Source organism: Dermacentor variabilis, chromosome 5 (assembly GCF_050947875.1).
Source record: "Dermacentor variabilis isolate Ectoservices chromosome 5, ASM5094787v1, whole genome shotgun sequence".
NCBI classification, from domain to species: Eukaryota; Metazoa; Arthropoda; class Arachnida; order Ixodida; family Ixodidae; genus Dermacentor; species Dermacentor variabilis.
This window is the reverse complement of record NC_134572.1, coordinates 62,644,581-62,666,055: the sequence shown is the minus strand read 5'-3', so window position 1 is coordinate 62,666,055 and position 21,475 is coordinate 62,644,581. Positions and strand designations below refer to the sequence as shown.

Sequence of the window (21,475 nt, the reverse complement as noted above, 5' to 3'; positions counted from 1 at the left end):
ATCCTCACGGCCTTTGGGGAGTTACAGAGGAGGTGGGTACATGGTTGAACCAGAACAGGATCTAAAGTTGCGCATAAAATCAAGAAAGAACAAAGAAAAACAAAGCACACACATACAGAAAGCACATAGTGCAGGGTTTTAAAAAAGCACTCGAAGTACAAAGATAAACTAACGTGTTGAAGCTACAAATGCAAAAAATATTTCATCGCGCCTTCGAAGGCAACATGATCTTCTATGCAGGCAATGGAAGGAGGCAGGTGGTTCAAAATTGTTGTAGTTTTCGGCAAAAAAGAGTGCAGAAATAGATTTGTACGGCAGAATGGGGCGTGAGCTTTGTGTGTGTGGCACCATACGATGCCATATGGTGCACCATGGCCTGACTTTACCGGTAAAATAGAAGGGGTCTAATGCAATAGCATTACAGGCAGACCTCCATCACTTTGAAGGCATCCGTCTGATGAAAACAATGGGCCGCAGGTCAGCCCAACATAGCGTCCCAAAGCGCTAGCTCTCACAGGGGAAGACTGCGAGAAACTGCTGTGTAACCCAACGCTTCAGACGCTTCTAAAGTAACTTTGACACGGAAGAAACATGCGCGCGATGGTGGCCTAATGGTTAGATTAGGTAATGCTGTGGTCGAAGGCAGAGGTTTGGTGCCGCCATCGGTCACGCATTTCTTTATACACGGACTTCACCCACTTTGGAGGTATCTAACAGAAAAATTGAAGTGTGCTGAACGTGAGCGAGCGGCGTCATCATGTGCACGAAATCGCAAGTTTGTAAAAGATACAAGGCTTAGAAACATCACTTTGTAAGGGTCGCCCATGAAGCATGCGCGCGCAACTGTCCATACGTGCATCGCGCGTTGGAAGCCATGGGCAGATCAAGAAGGCAGTGCTATCGCAAACTGCGCCACTGTCACACTGCGCTTGGCCCAGTAAGTGCTATGTTGCAAAACTTATAGTGCAGATGGTGGACAGTTTTGTAGCATTTAAAAGATTGCATTATGAAAGCATGTGCCTTGGATTTGACGTAAATTTAACTATATAAAAACATATACCTCTCAAACCTATAAGTACGCCCTATTGCATACATTGACAATTAATAGTAAATAAATTCTGCCCGTTGTTGTTGTCGTCGTCGTCGTTGTCGTTGTCGTTGTTGTTGTTGTTGTTGTTGTTGTTGTTGTTGTTGTTGTTGTTGTTGTTGTTGTTGTTGTTGTTGTTGTTGTTGTTGTTGTTGTTGTTGTTGTTGTTGTTGTTGTTGTTGTTGTTGTTGGGCTTCTTACTAGATTTCTATCAAGATTAGTAATGCAGTTTACGTCATTACTAGCATCAAATCGAGTCAGTGAGAATAACTGAGGACATAATGTATAGTGGTCGCGATGAAAGGAAGCACAAGCTTGCCGAACGTTCAACCATTGCACATTCATTCTCATTTTCCTTCCCAGATATATTTCGCGCATTCGTTTACACTTTTGTCTTCGTCTTTGCTTTACTGAATACCACATCGAGCTAAGACTCCATTTAAGGCATCGAACTTACATTTGTTAGAGAAATTACCTTACAGTAAGCTCATGTCCTGCAACATGAATATGTTCTGCAAGTCCTGCAACATGAACCGCTCGCGTGCTGTTCATGTCCTGCAAACATGAACAGCACGCTTTTAATCGTTGCCCCGCTTTTAACTTAATACACCTACCTTCTCCATTCACCTTCTTTGAATCTACAAATAAAATAATCATGAATTTCGTTGAACGTAATGGGACTGCACGCACTATACTTCGGAAGAGAGCAAATATGTCTCATTTGTAACATTATACCTTTGCATCTTTCGCACAGTTTCCTGGCCTACTGCCCCTTACCCCTCACCGGTAACGAGCAGTAGGCCAGGATGCCTACCAGCAGTCCAATATCTCTGTCTTTTTTGAAGATAAGTTTTCTCTTTCACTCGCTCGTGATATCTCGCGCGTGAAACGATCCTACACGCTATGCTAGGTGCAGCTGCCGTAGTATATCGATATGAGTATTGCACTTTTTATTGTGCGATATCATCATGACTAGGTTTCACAACGACTTCCTGACAAACATATGTGATCGAGCTTGCACAACCACTGGCATACATTTGAGCCATCGCGTAAGTAGCACAATTAGAGCTTGGCACGCTTGAATAATGACGACCTTTCGTAAAAAAAAAAAAAAAAAAACATGTCATCAAGGGGAGCTATGCTGTTGCTCTGCTTTATTTCTGAAACAAATTGCCCATAAGCATTAATTTTATCGTCACTAGATGCAGGTTTGTAAAACAATGGTAGGGAAAAAATCACGCTAAGCAAAGCTTGCCAATTATTTTATTGTGCCTACCATTTCGCTCAGTACAGCCCTTCACTTATTCTTTTCATACAGCGTGTTCATCGTCATCACCATTTGGCTTTCAGACGACAACGCTTCATTGTCGTTGTCATCCTCTGTTCTGTTTGCCAAATGACACACCTAGACTAAAGGCGTTATGTGAAATTGAGATGCATGTGCATGCAGGAGCTTGCCTGCCGTGTTGCCGTGTTGCCTGCCGTGTTGCAAGGTCATAATTTACCTCATCTGAGTGGTTCGTACATCACTGTAACCTCATCTTCTACAATTTTTATACGAATTATACTGTCCTATAGTTTGGCTATCCAGGAAAAGACGCGAGGCCTGCCACCGTATAAACTTCAAGCTGCCCAGCTACAGAGACCCCGGTGCAGTGCACGCGTAACAGCCTCACTTTGGTGCATGAATGTTTTTTGGTTCACAACTGATCAAAGTGTTCGCCATGAGAAAACTGTGAAACTATAACCGCAGTTCATGGCAAAGCCCAAAATTGACTTTGTAGCCATATAGGAGTGAGTGCTCACCCTGACCTCTAGCGTAGGAAGCCCTAGAACGTGTGCCACTTCTAGCAATTCAAGGTTATCTTGAAGAAATACACACCAGTATCACTTTCTATAATTCATCAATTTAGCGTGTAACTGGTCCTGCTGGTTCTTGGAGAACAGCCTGCTCCGTTTATGCCGCCTGTGCTGTGCGGTATGCAGGTTCGTTAGCTTTCAGGAGTCTCAAGCTATGCTTCAAGTTATGTTTCAAGAATTCATTAAAGCTCCGAATAAAATCCGCGTTGCGTTAGACGCGTTAAATTACCTAGCGCCTTTTATTTTTTTTCAGACACCTGCGGTTTGTTGAGCCACTTGCGTTTTACAAAATATGCTTTCCAGCGCTGCTGTGGGGTTTGTGCACTCAGCTACCAGGAAAGTTACCGTGCCGCTGAAGCGGCTCGCCCATGCAGTTTGCCTTGCGTATTCTCCGAAGCAGCTGCAAGAGCGACTATATATATATTACCACATTCACCGAGTCATCCGTGCGCCCTGTAATGCATGACACAGGAAACCACATGTGGTCCACCTCGGGCAATCTTTGATGAAACAATAGTACCCATTGTTCAGCGTCGAGCGATTGCACATGGTTGTTCGTCGGTGTAACACCTTGATCAACCGCTGTAGGTCGGGACAATTCTTCATTCAGTGCCTAAAACAGGCGATGTGATCGCGACACTAAAGTGAGGCAAACGGCGAGACTGTGAACATTGAAGCAAGGCTTGGTGGGTTTAGCCTGGAGGTCTTCTGAGGAAATGATGCGTAAAAATACCTTGAGACGCCTGTAAGCGCAAAATTATACCCCTAGATTCCAACTGTAAAATGGTAAAACAAACCATTTGAGGGATTCTCAAGTCATCTGCATTGAAGACGTATCTGTCGGATGTCTGACTACAGGTAAAATGCCCTGCTACTGTCCACCCGATGCAGCATGAACTTAAGAAAAATGTATGAATGCCTGAAAGTATGCAAGTATGAAAAGCAAAACTGCTAAGTTTCACAACAACGTGAAACTTGACATCCGGAGTGATAGGCAGAATCTTTACTGCATTAGTAGCGAAGGCAGTTAACCCCAAACACTAATTTCAAGCGAGTTGGGTGTCGACTTTCGCCGATGAAGAATAGAAACAATGTTTTCTCCGCAGACAACTACGGGCCAATTCCTTCTAAGCAGGCTCCATGAGCTAGCTGGACCTTAGAATGTATGCATCATCCGAATATATGTGAACTCTAACCATAATTCTACCCTTCCATAGAATTCTCGACTCCCAGCCAAATCTATGTTTCAAACGAGCGGATGAGGCCCATTGGATGTGTGGAAACAAGTATTTGTTATGATGAGTGTGTCGCGGAGTCGCTTCGGGATTCGCTCTCACGAAAGAAACATTTCGATCATTATCTGCAAGTCCTGAGATGTTTACCTTCGGAAAGCCGTGTTGCAACACTCGTTTTTTTCCTGTTAGCGATCTCATCAACGCTGCAAAGTATTCTCAAGGACAAATTTAGCGCTATACGCTGAACAAGCAAGAAGACAGGACATGTTTTAATTAACGACTGACTACACCTACTTTAGAGCCTGGCTCGTGTCGTGCGTCTGCTCGCCTCTCGAGTGTGCAGTCGGCGCTGCGCTACGCGCGTCCGTGGCGTTGTTTCCCTCCCGGCGCTGTCGCGGCGGTGTATTTTCAGCGAGTGCACATTACGAAGGCGCGATGACGTCCAGGTCAAGAGCGTTCCGGGCACGGCCCCGCTCCCTATTGCGTTCCTCCAAAGGATGCCATGGTCCGTGCTGAATGCTTCGAAGGAGCGAGAATAGCAGCGGCAAAATTAGCGGCAACCACGAAACCGGGAAGCCTTGCTGTTGCGACGCCAAGCTCGATTGCGGCGTAAGTTGCGCTGTTCATAGTCATAAATATGCAAATTTAGATTGTGTGCGCACTGCTGATTCGAAAATGTCAAGCAGTTAAAAGGAAGCCTCACAACAGGACCTACTTGAAAATACATGAGAGTAGGCAGAGAAATAATTTTGCTCGGCGAAAGAAGAAAGATTCCTGGTTTTTCTAGGTGAGGTATAAAGTTGCTACAACAATGATAGCGTGTTCACAGTTCAGCATAACAGCTTCTATTCGCTGAGCTACATGCGCCCAGCCTGCATGCGCTATGCTACAAGCTACATGCTCAATGGGCAATGCCGCTTGCGCAGGTCAAGCGGTTTCACATCCTGCGCCTAGCCATAACGCCGTGAGTTGTGTATTGCTGCGGTAGTGTTTCCGTGTATGAGCCAAATAAATATTAGTTGATCCTTATTTCAGCGGCAACCGATGACAAAGAAAAGTAACCATATTGTAACCTCGCGGTATTCACTTTTAAAAATCTTCTGTGCCATATTTGCAAGGACGTCGTAAATAAGCGCACCAGTTGAAAATATTTCAATATTCGACATTAATTCAGTCCGAATTCGCTTCTACTTCTCGGCTTCTACTACATTTGCCTTCAGGAGGAAGCGTTTGGGCACGCTGGTTCATTTGTCATTGACAGTGGAATTCCGGTCAAAACACAATCCATGTAGTTTTCGGCGAAAGTGGTAAGTGCTTCGGCCGTGAAGACACCTCGGTTATCATGATATGCAATACAGACGACCTGACGCCGGGATTATGTTTAAAATGCGTCCTGTATAGGACAATTACGTTAGTGTACAGCGTAAGCAGATAATATACCTTATTAAAACAGAATTACGAGAGCGACCGAAAGTTCCTATAAAGTCAGGTGGGTAACGTAAGAATGTCTTTGGGGAGCTTTTAAACTCAAGTAATCACATTGATGGAAATACCATTCACATGAACTCGGCCTCGGCGCTCAATTCCTGGCCTCGATCGTTCATTAAACGATTTTAACTGTTATCGTGGCAGATAGAGCGCATTCTAACTAGTATTCCTCGCAAATATCATGTTTTAGAGTCTGAAGTGCGCGCGATAATTTCGGATTGCACTCTTCTCTCAATAAATGAATGTAAAAAACTATGGCTCTCAAGCATGAAGAATATCTTGTATAGAACACTCATTCAAGATTAAAGCGAGAGTGGTACAGACAGTGTAGGTGAGGAAGTGCTAATTCGCGTAAACAGGCCATAAGCTTCAGAAAACTACCGGTTGCGGCGTTAGACGAGAATACACCTTCATCTAATGTCATTACTATTCCTCCGTTAGTACCACGCTTGGTGTGAGCCAGTCCATTTTTCACGTGTGCGCTAAATACCAACCGACAAATGCGACCTCATCTTAGGCTAAATGGTATAGAAAGTATGTGCGCGTTGATTCTGCATGACTTCATGCCAGAATGCTGACAGGTCGCTGAAAACCACGTCCAGAGATGAGAAGGACATTTAGTTGGCCTCTCGATATTGTATATGCCATGACAAGGCAAACTAAACAGAAGTGAACGCATGGAGAGGAAAACCAACGAAAAGCATGCTTTTCAATGTAAACGATATCCTGAAGTGGTGCCCGCGACCATCGCTTAAAACGCGCGGCCTCCTGACTTACCCAACGAAGTCATGGTTCAATGCTCGCAAGACAGCTCTTATGTAGGAAGCGCGAGTACTGATAAATGTCGCCGCTATACCGTTCTGAGTTTTTGGTTAACGTGATGTACACGTGAAATGCTTCGCCTCCGGGGTCTTCTCTTGTTACGGCCCGTGTGTGAATGTTCCTGACGTATGTGGACGCTCTGTCGTCATTCTTGGTAGCGGAATCTCGTCGCCTTCTCGAGCCGTTCCTTCGGCGGAAATCTCGCCGCATGCGCGTGCACGCGGACCTGACGCAGCGGCTGTTTCTTCCTTTCTCGCAGTAGCAGCAGCAGCGGCGGCGGCATCATGCGACTGTGCGTGCTCCTGTCGCTAGGCCTGCTGGCCACCGTGCTGGCCGAGAATGACGAGGCGACCACGGAGGAGACCCCCGAGAAGCGCTTACGTACGTATCCTTGCATATATCTGCGTTGTCCGCGACGCGGAGTTTCAAAGCACTTGTGACGCAAATCGAAAGCTGTTTTTAGATAGTTTTGACTAATGAGCATTAGGGGGACGACGACCTATACATAAACAGAGTCGAAGGCTCGACCAGATGATGATTTATCATCTCGAAGAAATACAGACAACGAAAAAAAAAAGACGACAAGCGAATGTCTGCGCCTTCTTCCCTCACAAATACGCTTGCGTGTGGCTTCACCCGTACACATGAGAAGCGGTGCTAACTGACAAGGGTGCTTTTATACTCTATGTCTGAGTTTGAGTTAGATTCCTGATGCCCCAGAGTGCCCACTACACTCAGTTTTACAATGCAAGGCACAGACATCGGAGTGCAACATATAGCTTCCAATGACAGTTATTGGAGGACGCTTTAGCGCTATTGTCAACACGATCTGCATGTATTCCCTTTCAGCCAGCGTGGCAGTGATCCCGGAGGAACGAAATAAACGGCCTGTGATGAATAACTTGTCGATCTCCCTAAATTCTGTCCTTTTGACTTCACACGGCTTTGTGATTCTGCAAGTTCATCATCTAACGACATATTGCCCTATGAACGGAATAATTCACAATTATTATGCATGTGCCCAGCAGCTTCTTGCCTTCTCGTGGTTCAGTATTGCTTGCAAATTTAGAACGATTAAATGTAATAAATAACGCCTCAAGAACGTCTGAAGCCACAGGTACAAAGACAAGTTCAGGTGCTCACCATCATTCCCATATTAGCTCAACCATCGCAGCGCCAGAGCACCCGCTAGTACCTTCTGTAGGAAACTATGCAGGATACAGGTGGCGTCAGCCAATAGGAAACGCCCTCAAGTGAACGCACTCTTACTCTCAGAGTGCCTACCCACATGTTTTGACGCTGCATCTTTGTTTTGGAATGGTGACAAGCGTCACCCTGTCCCTGCGCGCTTCAGCGTCCCCTACTTCTTATCGAGCACCAACTGGGTCATTGTCTCTACCACCAGATGAACCCCGTATCTTCCACTCTAACGCGACATTGCTGTTCGTCCCGAACTCCGCGATGTTCCTGACCGGTGCGTGGCCGCTTCTCGCAGTGGTGTTCCCGCCTAACGAGCTGCCGTCTCCGGGCGGCTACTGTCAGTCGCCGCTGGGTGTGCCGGGCCGGTGCGTGCCTTACCAGGAGTGCCGCTTCCTGTTCGACGACGAGTTCCTGGCACGGCGATCGCTGTGCGGCTTCCTCCGGCGTCAGTCACTCGTGTGCTGCCCTCAGGGTGGTGGTGGTGGTGGAGGAGGAGGAGGAGGTGGAGGTGGAGGATTTGGCGGAGGCTTCAATAGTGGCTTCGGCGGAAACGGATTTGGAGGAAACGGTTTCGGGGGAAACGGATTCGGCAACTTCTTCCCGCAGCAGGTATACTTCCACGGGAAACGTACGCGGTTCCTTCTTTTTAAATCGTTCTTTTACTTATTCATTCATTAACGCGCTCGCTCACATGCTGGGCAGTTTGATCATTAAACTGATATGAATGTGGACGAAAGAAAAACTGTAGATTGAGTACCCGACTCCACCTCTACAGCTGACATCGTGCGTCATGCTTGCGTACTGGCATCGCACGTGCATCCAGTCAAACAACCACGAGCGCAAATTAAATACCATTACAGGCAAACGGCTTTGTGAACTCGGTCTCTAAAATATCTTCGTGTTTTTGTTGTCCACACACAATCTGCTATTCTACAGTAGTGCCATAACTAGAACTACAGCTATAGAACTGGCGTACTATGGTGCTATAGCGCGCCAGTTCTACTATATAGTGCTATAACTTCTGGCAGCAAACAAACATGCCGCTCGCGTATCCTCCATTGAACCCCCCCCCCCCCCCCATTGCCCTAGCGTAACGGTAGTTACTCAATCTGCGTAAATTGATTCCACTGCAATCGCTGACAACGAGCGCGCACGAAGAAGTGGCAGTGTCAATGCGGCCGCTGTGTGCCGTGTTTTGTGGCCTTCCTTAAAACACTTCGCGCATCTGACTGCGACGTGTACGGCTGGCAGATACCTCATGTACCACAACATACCTTCCCGGGCCTGCGTCGGCCGCTGCAGCCCAGTCGGCGGCCCTTCTTTCCTGGAGGTGGTGGCGGAGGAGGAGGAGTCAGGCGGCCACAGGTCGGCCGCCCACGGCAGCCTCCCGCTGAGCGACCGCGGCCACAGAAGATTTGGGGCACGGAAGGTGCGTATCCCGCGCATTCGTTTTGGAAACAGAGAGGTATTTTAGCTGTTGCGTATAACCGACAATCATTTACGGAATACCGGAATGACACGATGACATAGGCGTGAGCAGCAGCGCTGGTGGCGTCACCTTGTGACTGAGCCCAACCAGAGCACACAAAACTCGTATTACGATGAGGAGCTATGAGCTATGTAACTGCCTGGATAGAAGCGTCGGCAGTGACGTAACCATCAGTGTGCATCTACCGGCTATTTTACAGATTCAGTGAACCGGGTTCAGCCCGATTACGGCCTTATCTCTCCTCCGACAGAAGACTTGCGCCCCTCCCCGTTTATTAGTAAATAATTTTCATTCATTCATTCATTCATTCATTCATTCATTCACGTACTTGAGCCAAACATTAACCCTACAACACCCAAGCTTTATTGCACTTCAAGAAAAATTGAAACAACTTCACTTCATTTCTTTTAATTAATCACTTAATTTTATTTCGAAAAAGGAGACTACATTCGTACCGAGACAATAAAATGTTATTGAAGAAAAATTATTTAGTAGTAATAGTTTAGTAGGGGAAGAGAGAGAGAGATAAGTCATAAGGGAAAGGTAGGGAGGTTAACATGCTGAGCCCGGTAGGCTACCCTGCACTGGGGAAGCGGAAAAGGGCAGTGAACGAAGAGAAGAAAAAAAGAAGGTACTACTTTGTTTGGTGAGCTATCCATAACCAAAGCCTTGCTTCAGCGTGTCAAAATTATTAAAATAATATTTCGTTTCCCGCGCTTACATGCGCATTTTGATATGTAAAACATCCTATCAAATTAATCTGGGATCTGCTTAGTTAAAATAAAAGTACACTTTATTAGGCAGTTAAGACAAACAACAATGTATCTATGAGTGCAGAAATCCGGACGCACAAGCGTGCAGGGACGCCTTTTCTATTATTCCTCTGTTACCATATTTGACACGTTTTATTCAGAGCACGCCAAAAGAAAAAGAACCGCGAGAAAGATAACGCCATGAAAGTAACATCTTTCAGTGTTTCTGGGCAAATTCTACAACTTTTCCGATCAGCTAATTAGCTAACTAGTCGCAATTCAAAAGATAGTTGGAAAAATTCAGGCTCAGTAACGAACAGTAACGAACTAAGCATTGAACAATGCACTGTTGGTCTCAATCGCCTAAGATAGACCGCTTTGTGTGTGCGCGTGTGTGCGTATGTGCGTGTGTGGTGCAAGTTACATGAAGCACCTGGTATACAGTGGCTCTTTTCTTTACCTTCTACAAGAACTGCTTGAAAAATCACTAGGTCTCGGGTTCGAATCCTGGCCGCGGCTGTCGAATTTCAATGGAGGCGAAAAGCATAAACGCTTGAGTGCTTAGATTTAGGTGCACATTAAAGAACTCCAGGTGGACAAAGTTATTCCGAAACCCTCCGCTACGACGTTTCTCATAGTGTCAATGTTGCTTTGGGACGTTAAATCCCATGAATAAATCAATCAACAGCATGAGCCAAAAGGTATCCCGTGCTTTGTGGTTGAATGAAACGCCACAAGATGGTGCTTCCGGTACCCGTGAAATTGCCTTTCTGTTGCGGACAGATTAAATATCCATATTGTTGCCGAGCGTACGTTTACTAGAAAAGGGTTTTAAAAAGTATATAGTGGGGACATACCAGCATAGACGTATATACTGTAATACCAGAGATCGTAGGCAGGAGAAGGGTTGAAATCCGGGCCAGTTGGTACATAGCTGAAGGAAAAAGACCAGTCACAAAACCCAAAGGAAAGAGAGGTTCACAACACAACGAAGAGAGGTTCACACCACAACGTGGTGTGAACCTCTCTTCGTTTTGTTGTGAACCTCTCTTGTCCTTTGTGTTTTGTGAACGTGGTGTGAACCTCTCTTCGTCGTGTTGTGAACCTCTCTTGTCCTTTGTGTTTTGTGACTGGTTTTTTCCTTCAACGTAGGCAGGCGCAGAGGCACATGGTGGCAACGTCTTGCTACGTTGCGTTCAACATGCCTGATAAACGTTACTGTGTTTTCAACCCTTCTGGACAATCACAGCAACACATTTCTTTATTGCTTCAGCTGTTATATCTACTCGCCTCGACCACTGCCGCCAGTTACAAGTGGAGGCGTAGTTGATGTAGTAGCGTTTCGGCAACTTAGCGAGCAAATATTTCTGAGCTCGGCATACTAAACTTATCTACCGCCTACACCCTGTGAGTCAACAGAACAAAATAAAACCCTAAACGACAAATCAGTATTACACTCAGAAAAGATCCAAGGGCACCTAAGCACTTCTTAGGAGTCGTGAGTGCGAAAGCAATAATGTTGAATCGAGCAGTCTTTCGAGTACTGCGCTGCGAGAAATGTACCATAGCGGTACTTGCTGCCAGAGACAGCAAACAGTAGCCTGCGGTGCCAATGCCGCTTGCCACCGAAGCGACGATGCTCATCAGGCGACGCGTCGCGGCGATCGATGACCTCTCCTCTCACGCAACACCTGACGCGCTAATGTGGAAGCGTACGTTCACTTTCGCCCGTTCTGCTTCATGGAGGCACGCTCGTGCCGACAGCGAGGGTGCCGTGGAGCCGCGATGATGCCCTCTCCCCTTACGTAACACCTGGCGCCCTATTGCGGCAGCAGGTGTTCCCTTTCGTCTGCTGTGCTCCGTCGAGGCACGTTCGTGACGTAGCGTCGCAGCCAATTGGAACTTCGAGGCGTGCTCGTGACGTGGCGTCGCAGGCAATGGGAAAGAGAGTTTAGGTGCCGTTTAGCTGCTACAGACGACAGACGCCGACCTTTTTGCTCAATCGGACGTCTGACGCTTTGGCATCAATACGACAACACAATTTTACAACGCCGACGCGTGAACATTTTTTTATATGGTACACTCCCTTTAAAACGAACCCGACTAAACCGTACCTTCTGATTTAATGAACAATGCGTGAACGTTTGGTTAATTTCTCATACACCCGGGCAAAAAAAGAAGTAACTCAGCGTAACACGAATTGATAATTGATAATTGTAGGACAATGTCAAGCAGCCACAAGAACCAACTACTGATGCACCTGATAGCACCCTGAATACTTTTGTGCATTTCGTTTCTTTTCTTTATTCAGCATAAGGGCACTGTAGGGTTCTTGAGCAAGGTAGAGGAAATGTCAGCTTTTGCTACAACGCACAGATACGCAGGGCCAGCAAAAACAGGATTAAGTAAGAGCGCATAAAGTCACACCTTGTGTCATGTAAATCCAATGAACGAATGTATTTACGCCTGCCTTTTTGCTTTTAGTGTTCTTTCATCCATTATTTTGGGTCTTGTATACTTGGGCGCAGCAGGAATAGCATATATTAAATTCTATTTATTACTTCTGCTAAGGCGAACTTCTGATAAGACAAACAGGTTTTCACGGTCCATGCAAATTAGTCTTGACGGAAGTCTACTGCATATTTCGATAACTGTTGTACAGCCGTTTTAATAAGTGCCCGCTTCCCTTGTTCAGGCATTGGTTAGCTACGCCATTGTTAATTTGGCACGACACTGTTCACCACCTACGAGACCGCGCTAGCGAATGCCCTTTTCTGCCACCAGTTTCTGGCTTCAGATTCTCACGCACTGCAGCTTCGAAGTTGCGAAGCACAGTACTCGTGTAAGGCACTGGTCACTTCCTGCCTCATTACAGCCGTTGTAGAAGTACAGCAAAAGGTCGCCCCGTTGGCAAATACACGATTCCTATATGAGCGATTCCATGACGTGTATACGTAGCACTATTCTGGCACCCGTTACCATGCTGAATTTTGCTTTTTTTTTGTCCCTCAAACTGTTATTTTTGCGTAGCCTTTACGCGAGAAGTCGCGGATCGAGCAGGGCAGCACTTTGTTTTGATGTGCGGCGCCACGCACTTGACGACCTTCCTCGTGCGAGCAATACGAAATGAGCGCGGACAGCGCCGATGCATTAGCGATTATCCCCTCCATGTGAGCCACGCCGGAAAGATCTCGTCCTTGAAATGTCGCAGGAACACAACCACTTGATGCTGGCACAGTGGCGCCGCGGAGTCATCTTTCATGCAAGGGCGGCCGTGTGCCTCTTTCAGTAGGTGTGGCCACGAGTCTTTTAGTTCAAGCGTACGAGAAGCTTCAAAATGGACGTATTAATTGCACAGCCGCTATACGTTCCGGTTAGCTCATAACGCAGGGAGCAGCCGCAATAATTGCTCAACGTAACCAGACGAGGAAGCTGGCTTCAAAATGTTGCCTGAAGCACGTAATTAAGCAACTAATTGCGGTGAGCTGCCCGTAAGGACTATTATTTTGCACGTTGCTATACCGGAGTTGCACCATCCCGACTTGCGATCGTTTAGCCGAATTCGTGTCGGTTATATTCAAAGCGTAACTATTTTAACTTTGTCTTGGAGTGCATGATAACTTCGTGAACAAAAGGAGAACAGAAGAGAAATTCGCCGGGTCTCGTTTATTTTGTTTTCCTCTTTGTTATCCGCACAAACGTGACACACGCATGCAGCGGAAGCAGGGCGTGTTTTTCTAAAGAAGACTGTAATAAACAAAAATAACAATAAAAGTATACCCAAACGAGCAGTTCATGGTAGTCAGAATGACATCAGGAAAGCAGTTTAACGAATAGCTCGAAGGCATTTCCTTACCTCGCTTCATCACGAGTAAGCAGCGGTCCTTTCGTTATCTTGTTTGCATCTGTCTCATTAAACGCGTATATATCTAAAGGCTTCTTTTACAGCACTCGGAAGCGAGAGCGGGAATTGCCGTGAGCTCTTGTCCAATGGCTGAGCGCGGCATGTTCTCTTTGCAGATTGCGGCGTAGCCAGCAGCGCCTTGGTCCGCATCGTGGGAGGCAGGGAGTCCAACCTGGGAGCATGGCCCTGGATCGTAAGTGTCTTGATCCCAGAGCCTGCACCTGTCGGCTCGCCACCAATGAGCTGATGTGACGACGCACAGTTAAAAGAAGCGCCCACGCGACGCGATGGTCGTATTGTTACGCTCTCCGTCAGCTCAGGGCGCGGGATATACTCGGAATCTGAAACGTTTCAGCGTTTCCCTATGTATTTATAATGTTCTGTTCAAGTGGACGAAAGTGTAGCAACCATAACAACACCATTGCATTACAGGCAGCCGCATGACTACTGGTAAAGTGTGTCATGGTTGCTGAACGGTTGCACCGACAGGGGCGGGCACTCAGTGCCCACTGTGCTTCTTGCGGGTCAACAGAAACGACGAATGATTTATTAATGGACCTGTCTCTCCTCTCCTTCAGTACGCTATCTCTGCACTTAACAGAGACTAACGATCCCTTGGCTCGTCATGTGCTGCAACTGACGACCTTATATTTCCCGTTAGCCCTCCTTCCAGACATGATCAAGCACACAGAGCCCTAATTCTATCATTTGAGAGCGCAGCTCAAAGGGGCCCGTCCCTGCGGCGAGCGTCGGCGTTCCAGGCGTAACCGCGGGCGAACGAGCACAGCGAAAGATGAGCGAACGAAGCGCGCAGCGGAGGGTGAAAAAAGCGGCGAGAGAGAAGAGGCGCGAGGAAAGCGCAGAGGAGGGTGCAGCGGAACCATGTCCCTCTCCCGAATCACGAAGAAGGCGGAAACCGGAGCAGGGTATGGCGAAAGCGTGAGAAGAAAAAACGTATTGCAACGACGGTGTCTACGAGATGGTGCCAGAATAGCGCGCTTCTGGGAGGTTTGTCATCGGCGGCTTCTGTGAATCGCGCCAACGCGTTGCCGACGCGCTGGCCTCACGCACTGGCACTCGCGACCTCGAGATTAGCGAGACAGTGGCGCCACACTTCACTCCGTTTGCAACGTGCCGCACGAGGCCAATTGTCCACGCCAGCCAATATATCGCGAAATTAAAACACCGTATCGAGCTGCGCTCAAATTTTGCCTTAGGGAGTATCGCAATCGTCGGTGAAATTTTTGAAGGCTACATATATAGATTCCCGATTATAGCCTACTATATGGTTTTTGTGCTAACTTGTGTGCCACCTGGAGAGTGTGTGACACACAAGCATGTGATACTCTTGTGTCACACCCCCTCCTATTTTTATTTGTTATTTACTATTCCGCTTAACCTCTCTCGTGGTCTTCACTCACTGCTCTTTTTAACAGACGTTTTCTCTTCTAGAGCCAGCAGGCGCTGTGCCCCTCCTGGTGGCGTTTGCCAGCTAGCTCTCTTCTTCTGTGTGATTGTTTTTTGTGCGTGCAAACAAAATAAATAAATACTGATACATACCATATGTGAAATTCATTCAGCTAGAGCATGACTTTCGTCCACAAAAAGTTTGTATTACTAAGCTGGAGACTGAAATCGCTGCTCGGGCACTTTATTTTCCCGGCAGTTGTTCTGGCGCATACAAACAAGAAAAGAAAAAGACAGAGAGAAAAAGAGAGAGAGCCGGAGACGGTTAGCGCTAGTGCTCCCCAGAATCGGCAATAACTGTGATGATAAAGATTATCTCGTCACCACCGAAACGCACAGTCACAAACTAGTCGGTGCACCGACGCGTGCTCGCAAGTTTCAGCGTCAATACCTACGTTACAGGTTGTGCGCACAGGCCACGGAGAATTCAGTTTTGCTGCTATACGTGCAGTCCTCAAACTTTTATGTGTGACTGTATGTGAGCTACCGGAACCTATAAGGCCACTCGCCATTCAGTTTGCAAGACTACGGATATGTATGTAGTGTTTTATAAAGCATATGCTACACGGTGAATAACCTGCATGTGCCACGACAATGGGTATAGCGATGCACTCACTGTCCTAGTGAAATGTCACCTGACGTCACGAGTGCCGTATACGGTGCGCACGCAGGCGCTGCTGTTCATCGACGTGCACGGCAACGGCGTCCGCTCCCCGCTGTGCGGCGGCGCGCTCGTCACGCCCCGACATGTGCTCACGGCCGCGCACTGCACCTTCAGCGGCAACCGGTCGCTCACGCCGGACGCGTTCGTGGCGCGGCTCGGCGAGCACGACTACCTGAGCAACGACGACGGCGCCAACCCGGTGGACGAACCGGTGGTGCGCATCGAGCGGCACGCGCAGTTCAACCCGCGCACCTACCTGAACGACGTGGCCGTGCTCACGCTACGGAGGCCGGTGCCCCTGAACAAGGACATAGCGCTCATCTGCCTGCCGTACGGCTCTCTGCGCGACGACCAGTACGAGAGCCGCAGCGCCAACATCGCGGGATGGGGCGAGCTCTACTACGGCGGCCCGTCGAGCGCCTCGCTGCAGGACACCCGCATCCCGATCCAGACGCTGGACACCTGCAAGGAGTCCTTCAAGCGCACAAGCATCACTTTCACGGACCACTACCTCTGCGCGGGCAGCCTGAAAGGCGACAAGGATGCCTGCAGGGTGCGTATCTCGTACATGTGTGCGATATACTTATAACCACCATAGCCATCACCTACCAACATTCCCTAGATAACGAAAGTACGCTGTAAGCTAAAAGCGGTATCGCCCCTTAAGTGAATCGGCGTCTCGTCAGCAAAGAACACAGTGACGCAACTGGCATGGTAAACGTGGATTGATTACTGGCACCCTCGTTTATTTGTAGAGAAAGTTGGCCCACTAATGTGTCAACAAAGGTTCCCAACTTTCAGGATTTGTTTTAAATGGGAACCGTTGCCTTCATCGTTACTGTGTGCCACGTACGCTTGGCGTGTTCTGGGGGGCTCAACTGTATGCTCAACTGCTCAACACGTGCTGTCACCCAATCGGTTGTGAAGAGACCATATCTTACGAATATTGTGCGACGAACTGAACGAAATGCAATGATATGCTGACAACACAAAAGAGGTTGAAACCATGCACTTTCTTCAATATAACGAATTGATATATAGGACCACCTGAAGCAGGGGTCTACATATACACGCCGTAAATGGGGAAAGCGACTATTCGTGCTTAGCGTCGACCTTGTTCGCAGCATGCGCGGCGAGTGCGCCTTGGCCAGCGTGCCTTGTCGCCAGTGCCACCGATGAGGATGTTGACAGCCTTTGAACAACCGCGCCGTCTTGGGTAAAAAAGACGTATAGAAATTACGTTGTCTCGCTCAAAATGAGCGGTGAAACGCCGCGAGTAAATCGACTAAAGTATTATATGACTAAATGCTGAACGATGTGCGTTTGTGATTACGGTCAGAAGAATCTGACTCAAAATATGTACCGCGACTTCGGGTCATGTTGTCATTGAGTGTTAAACATTTGGCAAGACGCGCTATAGATGCGGGATGGTTGGTGTTGCTAGGGCTGTTGAGTTGGTGTTGCTGGGGCTACTGTAGTAGGGCACACTGATTGATATGCACACGTCGGCGTAGTTAACTACAGCCTTTCAGGGACTCCACTTCATCATAATGATAATCATGATGCCTTAAGTAAAAGCACGCACACTCGAAATGCGGCTTCCAGCGCCCATACATTTTTCGCTCGCAAGCCAGACATAACCCGATCGTTCGGAATGAAATCAATGACTGACGGCTCTAGGATCCCTTCAGCTACTCGTCGCAACCCCGGTGTCTGCCGCAGTTTAGCCAGCAGTAAAACAGCAATAGGATGCGCCACGAAACTTTCGTTCCTAAGCATTTCACGCGTGAAATAAACTAGGTGAAGCTTGATGGAAGGGAAAATTGTCATACACCAGAGTTAATCCCGACGCTACAAAGGAAACCTGGATACTCGGACAAGGACGAAGCTTACTTCAACTGCATGCGAAGCTTCCTGGGAAACCTGCATGGGTTTCCTTTGTAGCTTCGTGCTTAAGTCGGGTGGAAGACAATTTTGCATTATATGCACCTTTCCCCATCTTGCGGGCTTCCGAAGAGCTGGCTTGCCGTATTAGGTGAAGCTTCTTTTTCTGCCCCTTTATACTCATACAGAAAACGCTTGACAAGAACGGCAGAGTGGCCGAGCTGAAGCACATACATTTAGCTGGTCAGCTACCGCGCGCAGGGAGATTTTGAAGAAGAAAAGAAAGAGGAACAAGATGTGTGACGATGAGTGCAGATGCAAGAGGTTTAAGCACATAACGGGATAGCCTACCCACAGCCTAGAGTTCAAGCCCTCATTGTTTAAAAAATCAAGTAATGCATGGATAAGCTGAAAATTATGGATTTGCAGTAAGGACGCTAGTGCCCGATATAACGTGCCCTATTGAGAGACCCGAGAACAGTAGCCAAAATATGTCAATCTTACACGTATTGAGGGCAGTCACGGGGACGCTCACTAACACGCACGAAATGTGCGTTGACATGCAGGTGCAGATACAGATGGTCAGGATAAATCATGCAGTGCCGTCAGAGTAGCGCACACTCATTCACATGCAACGCTGTTGTGCCCGGCAGTTCTAATGACATCATCTCTGTGCAGGGCGACTCTGGCGGGCCGCTAATGCTGCTGGACGAGCAACAGCGGTTCACCATCATCGGCATCACATCGTTCGGGCGCCGCTGTGCGGAACCCGGCTATCCGGGAGTCTACACGCGAGTCGCCAAGTACCTCGACTGGATCCAGCCGAGGCTCGTCTAAATGCCCCGCCCAGGGCGCCCCCTGTAAATAAACCCGTTGCGTCAACACACCAGCCTCGGTGCCAATCTTGCAAGTCTGAAGCGTTATGCACGCAGCCCGATCTTGTACTGGTTCAACATATACCAGGTGTTCCAACTAAGACTTTAAGAGAGTGTTAAAAAACAGCGCAGTAGAAACAAAAGAAATTTCGCTTTTAGGGCTACACATTTTACGCGCCGACGGTAGTCAAAGATCGCGCTGTAATAGCTCATGAACTCGTCAGTCATTTAAGATCCACAAAGTAACTGCTTAATCAGTTTTCTTAAGAAGCACAACATTTGCAAGGTTGAAGCCAGCAACGTCTAATACACTTCGTGAGTATCCTGGGATATCCGAAGTTTCGATGAAACACCGGTGAGAATTCAGAAGCAGTTAACGAAGCCACCGAACAGCATTATCCATTCTGATTTACAGTGCAAAGACATTCGTTTATATAACCATGTTCTGAAATTCATCGTCTGGCATTCACACTTTGACGCATGGCCCAATGCTGCCAGCGTTCGCAACCACGGACGTTTTCTTTCTTTCGTTTCCTTGTGAACCGATGGCTGTGCCGCTGTTACAGATATGTCAAATGCTCATGAGAATGTGCCAGGTTACCACACATGTAAGTCGCGCAATTCCCAGATGACTTTGGTAGGTGAAACGGCAGTACATTTAGCCAGGCCAACTTTGTGTATACATCTCCCAAGTTGCAAGGTTGGTGTAAGGCACAACGATTCAGTTGCAGAAGTCGTTGAAAAGATATAAATTCCAAAGGAAGATTGTAGCAGTCAAACCAACAATGCGGTGCGTCGAGGAATATGCACGTCAGCGCTGCAAAACCACCGCGGACGTTGCGCACGTTCACTTTTGCACACAAAATGCAACCAGTAAAGTCCCAGTCTTCATCGAACCGAATGCGTCGTCCAAACCTGTAATAGCACAGCCTGTCGAAATAAATTGCTTACTTCTTTAGAAACATTACTCGTCAAGCAGCCATGAAATCAAGTTGTGGGTCTTTTTATCTCATAGCTACACAGTGGCTGTAAGAAATGTCGCAGTAGGGGAGATCGGGATAAAATTTGACCGGCGGGAGCTTTTTTTTTTTTTCATACCGGCGTCACCCCCCCCCCCCCCCCACACACACACACTTTCCATTCCAATCTGAATCGATCCTCATCGAACGTGCGCCGTGTGATCGGGTTATTACGTGCATCCGCATCTCGGTATACGAGTGGCTTTGCCTTGCATGTGCCCATATCGTAATACGGCCGCCGCCGCTGGAAACTGATACTCGCGAATCACGGAGGAGGATATAAGGAGAACCTTCTGTCGGAGCGTTTATCGTTGCTACTGAATCACGAACGTCGCCTGCAACAGGTCATTCTGCGAACTGCTTCTTGGGCCCGCAACGAAGAGATCGCAAGAAAATGAAATCAAAATGTGGAATTTAACGTCCCGAAACTGCAGAATGCATTCGGTTACGTTATGAAGGACATCGTATAGTAGAAGCCTCCAGGTTAACTTTAACCTGCTGGGGTTCTTTTAACGTGCGCCCAAAACGCGGCGCACGGGCAATGTTGCACATAGCTGCCAAGCAGCGAACATTAAAATTCGTGAGAATACTCCCGCGAGCAGGAGAAGAGATAGCTTGCTTTGGGCGTACATCTTCCGTGTGAGACTCATGCTCGCTTTATTAACCGTGATTTACATTTACACACAGCTCGCTAGCGGTAGCAAACTTAGAACAGCAAATGCTGTCAAGCAACACGCTGTTGTTAGGTGACAGTGACTTTCCCGGCGACGTTTCTGCTGCCGATTTCGCCTGCTTAAGGAACATTTGTTATTAAACTTGCTAGAAGCATGTGCTTCCTATTTCATGTGGCACTTTGCGCTGCCACGAGAAGGCGGCACAGTTACCATCGCATTTTCTTGTTTGGCGTGTTTTCTTTAGTGGCACGAGAACCTAGTGACACTCTTGTTTCTTGCGCGACACTTCCGGTTCCCCTCCTGAGACGACAGGGGAGGAAATTAAAAATAAATGAGGAAAAACAGAAAAAATAGTACAGTACAATATACATGAGTTTCATTATAGATGTGATATCAGGGCATAAGTTTAGTTACAAGTTCAGTTACTGAAGTGTCTGGAATAATTTGAATCGATTAGAAATCACTGAGACGGCCGGGGACAAAATTCAAAATAAATCAGGAAAAAAGAAACGAGAAAAAGTAGTACGGTACAAAATTCATGGGTTTCATTATAGATCAGATATCAGAGCATAATGTTAATTACAAGTTGAGTTACTGAAGTGTGTGGAATAATTATAATTAATTAGAAAGCACTGATTACTGCACACCAAAGCACAGAATCGTACGCTTTATAGACCCGCCACGTGAGCACGACTTTGGCGAAATTCCTGGAAACCCGGAAGTAGAAAGCGGAACTAATGACGTCACTACTGACCTCACACAGGAGGTGGCATGATATTTAACCGGCTAATAATAGAAATCAGTTGCCTCCGAGTTCGGTTCGTGCGTTGCGTTCGCCTAAAGTTAACTAAAGAACACCAACGTCGAGGTGCCAGTGCCACTGTAAGAGACACCTAAGCCAGAGATTAGGGTCGTCTACCATTCTTTTTTTCTTTCAAGCTTAAGCAGCTTCATCTTCAAACAGCTTTTAACATCTTCGCGAACAGAACTTATTTTTTTATAAGAGAGAGAGACAACTTCATGGAGTTGCCTGCAGAACGACGCCATGACTAAAT

At 47.3% G+C, this 21,475-nt stretch overlaps 1 protein-coding gene across 1 annotated transcript in view; it reads left to right on the top strand.

Moving 5' to 3' along the window:
• The window catches only part of LOC142583547 (transmembrane protease serine 9-like), a 57,256-nt gene extending 38,520 nt beyond the window's left edge, over positions 1-18,736 (top strand). The window contains exons 8-14 of the mRNA XM_075694034.1: positions 4,622-4,791; positions 6,752-6,873; positions 7,988-8,301; positions 8,944-9,121; positions 13,954-14,030; positions 15,976-16,521; positions 18,531-18,736. Of these exons, the coding sequence (XP_075550149.1) occupies positions 4,622-4,791; positions 6,752-6,873; positions 7,988-8,301; positions 8,944-9,121; positions 13,954-14,030; positions 15,976-16,521; positions 18,531-18,689 (1,566 nt within the window). The 3' untranslated portion in view covers positions 18,690-18,736. The remainder of the gene's footprint in view (positions 1-4,621; positions 4,792-6,751; positions 6,874-7,987; positions 8,302-8,943; positions 9,122-13,953; positions 14,031-15,975; positions 16,522-18,530) is intronic.
• Positions 18,737-21,475: the final 2,739 nt, after the last annotated feature.